At 37.5% G+C, this 3,881-nt stretch overlaps 1 protein-coding gene across 1 annotated transcript; it reads right to left on the reverse strand.

Annotated features, from left to right (window-relative positions):
* Window positions 1-1,569: 1,569 nt before the first annotated feature.
* LOC110094681 (chaperone protein DnaJ-like) lies at window positions 1,570-2,830 on the reverse strand. Its single transcript, XM_020819968.2, has 5 exons — window positions 2,670-2,830; window positions 2,505-2,586; window positions 2,331-2,413; window positions 2,152-2,211; window positions 1,570-2,053 (listed from the first exon to the last, which is right to left on the reverse strand). Exons 1-5 carry the CDS (start codon window positions 2,784-2,786, stop codon window positions 1,871-1,873), a joined length of 525 nt encoding a protein of 174 aa, XP_020675627.1. The 5' UTR covers window positions 2,787-2,830; the 3' UTR covers window positions 1,570-1,870.
* Between the last annotated feature and the right edge of the window lie 1,051 nt (window positions 2,831-3,881).

A 3,881-nucleotide genomic window follows, 5' to 3' on the forward strand; every position in this document is an offset into this window, starting at 1 on the left:
CAATGTTTACTTCCTCTGAACATCCTTTAACATCAAGACATATTTTACATCTGTAATTGTCAATGTTTACTTCCCATACAACATAATGTCAACTATGTGCTCATATGTCTCCGATAAAGAGCTGATGAGCATAATTCCTTAATCTTCTTCATCTATTATCACATCGACATTCTTGAGGCCAGTAAAGAATAAATTTATTAAAATCATCCAAATCTTCCTTAAGCTCCTTTGCTTCTTCCATTTGGATCATTTTTAATTATTTCTTCAAGAGATCTTTTTATATAAATTGGTTCAAACTTCCCCTATACCTCTAATGTCGAGACTTCTTCAACAACCTCTCTCAACACTTTTTCACCAAGAGAAAGGAGAACGATATTGTGTGCCTTCAATTTCATTTCTCTAGCTCTAACCTTGTTAGAAGCTGTAGCAAGATTACCCTCAGAAATGAAATCAGCAAGGCCTTGATGAACTAGTAAAGCATTTATCTTAATCCACAATAGTCTAAAATCGTTCTCCCCATTGAACCTGTTGGTATCCAACCTTTGCTTCGACATGATGTTGAACTTGTTGATATCCAACCCTTTGCATCAACATGATCAAGAAACAAGAACTCGATCTATGCCCCAACGTCATCATTCTGCTTCTGTCATTCACAAGATCTTACAGGAAGTAAAAAGAAAAATCTCCTTGCTTTTTTGTGTCTAACTTGAGCAACCCAAGCATATAAGAAGAACCAAGCCCTTCACTTGCCTCTATGCGATTTGCTTCGATTTCTCGATTGCGGAACAAAACCACGATTGCTGCTCCACCAGTAATTGCAACAAGATTCCCCTTAGAAATGGTATCGACAAGGTCTTGATGAACCAATAATAAAGCCCTTATCTTAAGTCGGCATAGGCTGAAATCATTCTCTCCATTGAACCTTTACATCAGACATGATCAAGAAACAAGAACTCAATATAGCATAACTTCCGCCCAACAGAAGACCCACACAACCGTCTCAGCTCCTCCGATTCGATTTCTTCAACAAGAAACTTCGTCTGCCTCCACTCCTCCTACGAATTTATTGATTTTTAGAGAGAGAGAGAGAGAGGTTAAGGAAAGAATGGGAGAGAGCAAACTGAACAGATTTCTTTATTGATGGGTTACTATTAACACAAACCTTGAGCTAAACTCAATCAAATTTCTAAAATTGTAGGTAGTTTTGTGACATTACTGGAGGACTTGACCCACAAGAAGTTATAAACTTTACAACATCAATGAGTATTCGCATTATAAATTTTTCTAATAAGTGTAAAGAGACCAAAGCCACATTATCTTTAACAACGAAATGGGGAAAAATAATATAAAGTTAATCTTATTTGTGATATCGTTCCCATAGAAGTTTATAGTCAAATTTGTAATTTTCTTACAAAGACTCTGGCGCAAAATCATAAATCTAAGCCAATAATAGAGATATTTCATATTATAGAACGAATCTCCCAACAAATGAGACCTTTATTCCATAAACTTACTCATCATTCCAGAGCAGAGAGATTGAAATCTCATAGTAAAGAGATAGATACCAGATAATCAAAAGGAAGAACTTTGATAACAAATCAAAGATTTCAAATAAAAGCTCTTGCGTAACAGTATTCGCAGTATGCCCACTCAAAATTTCCAAAAATATAAAATAAAAAAGCATTGAAATCCTGATTAAGAAAAAACAGGTCTCGTTTTTGCCCAGTGAGTGGCAACCTAAACAGAAGCCTTGCACCAAACTACAACCCAAACCAAAAACTATTTACAAATAGCATACCCAAAGCCCCTCACATATATACAATTTTTCGGTCCAGAAAATGATTAGCGATCAGACAACGCCAATTAATTCTTAACTCAACCACACCGACGTGCACCCGCCGCCTCCTGATCGCCACCTAGCCTGCCTGGCTCTGTCATCCACCCTTGAAGCAGATACAGATACCGACGGTTGAAACATTTGCATTGAAGGAGCGGAAAAACCTTCAGACATCTCCAACAGCATTCGCTGTAGCTCCTCCATTGTGCATTCCTCCTGTCAAACATTTACATTTTTATTTTTACAGGATAAATTTCGTAACAAATTGCAACAACTTCTCATCACAGAATTTAAAATTATTGCACTAATCTTACCTGCTTGTTCTTTACTTCCGCCATCAGCTGTACCATCTCCTCAACGAAATCCCAAAAACCCTTCACAAAATTTTAAAATTATCCAGAAGTCAGATCTTCTCTGTTTATGTAGAATATTAGTGCAGTCATTATAAATATGTTAATTTTTGCTAGCCGATTAGCATTTGCTCAATCCTTACCTCAACGTCCTCTACTCCTCCATCTTGTTCGCAATCATAAAGCCCAGCATCATATAGAGCTCGCCTTCTTTCGTCGGATAAAACTATTACAAATCTTATAGTATTAGTAACCAAGCTTGTTAAAAACGCATTGAATAGTTGAAGAAAATGAAAAAGTAATAACTGCAATTATACCTTCGTAAGCTTCTTGAATTTGCTGGAACCGCCCATTAGCCTCGTGAACCCGCTCTCTAGCGCACCGATCAGGGTGCCATTTCTGCAACCATTTCCTTCAAAAAAATTAGAAACAAAACGAAAATAAGAATGAGGGATGGAGGGACGACGAGTACCGTAACATACCATTGCAAGCATACGATAAGCTGCGCGTATCTCGGCGGCGGATGCATGACTGGAGACTCCAAGGATGGAGTAGAAGGAGGCTGTAGACCGTCCGAATGGCTGCTCTGCCGTTGCCATCGGTGGATTTGAGCCGCTACGAATGAGATCCTTCAGGGTACTGGTGAGAACAATTTATAGAACGGAGGTGAAAAATATCTCGCGAGACGAGAGAGAAGGCAGAAAAGAATCTGGAAAGTTCTGGAGGTGGAGGTGGCTATTCGGGAAGTTACGATTCGTTTTATTAAAAATATCTACTGGTTGCGTGAATTTCGCTCGGAAACGTGGGCCAGTGGTAACCTCCGAATGGCTGTGGACCGTCTGATGATGAGTGGTGATCTGTGTATTGCCAGAATTCGGCGCTTTGAGATTCGTTATGCATGGGAACTTTTTAAATTTTTTTATGTTTTGGGAGAGATGAGAATGTTCGAGAACGAGCCAGCTGGCAAAAAGTAGTGAAAATCTGCTAACCATTTGGCCACGCCTCTATTGATATTTTTTTGTTTATGCGTTTTGAAACGCCGGTCCTAGAATTGCAAACCGGAGCACGCGGAAGTGATGGGTTCGTTATGCATGGGAACTTTTTAAATTTTTTTATGTTTTGGGAGAGATGAGAATGTTCGAGAACGAGCCAGCTGGCAAAAAGTAGTGAAAATCTGCTAACCATTTGGCCACGCCTCTATTGATATTTTTTTGTTTATGCGTTTTGAAACGCCGGTCCTAGAATTGCAAACCGGAGCACGCGGAAGTGATGGGACAAAAACTTTATATATAGCACATTTAAAATGTTTTTATTAAAATCATTTATCATGCTGATCTTCTCTGTATCATCCCAATTTTATCAGAAAGAGAATTAAAAAAATGGACTATATCCTCAATTCTTCTAAAAAATATAATTTATAATATTTATAATTTTTTAAAAAAATTAATTGTACATCCACGGCCATTGAATTACCTTTTTTTTTATAAGATTCGTCTTTATTTTTGGATAAATTATTATGTACGGAGTCTGTGCGAAAAGTACCGTTCAGATACTTAAGTGTATATATATACACACTATGTACGCTCATATTTTGGATGATTCTTTTTATACGGATTCCGCATAGAATAATTTCCCTTACTTTGGCCTAAAGCTTTTTTTTGTTGGTTTCAATAATTTTTTAGGCTTAAAAATAA

Source organism: Dendrobium catenatum, unplaced genomic scaffold (genome assembly GCF_001605985.2).
Source record: "Dendrobium catenatum unplaced genomic scaffold, ASM160598v2 fragScaff_scaffold_932, whole genome shotgun sequence".
Lineage (NCBI taxonomy): Eukaryota > Viridiplantae > Streptophyta > Magnoliopsida > Asparagales > Orchidaceae > Dendrobium > Dendrobium catenatum.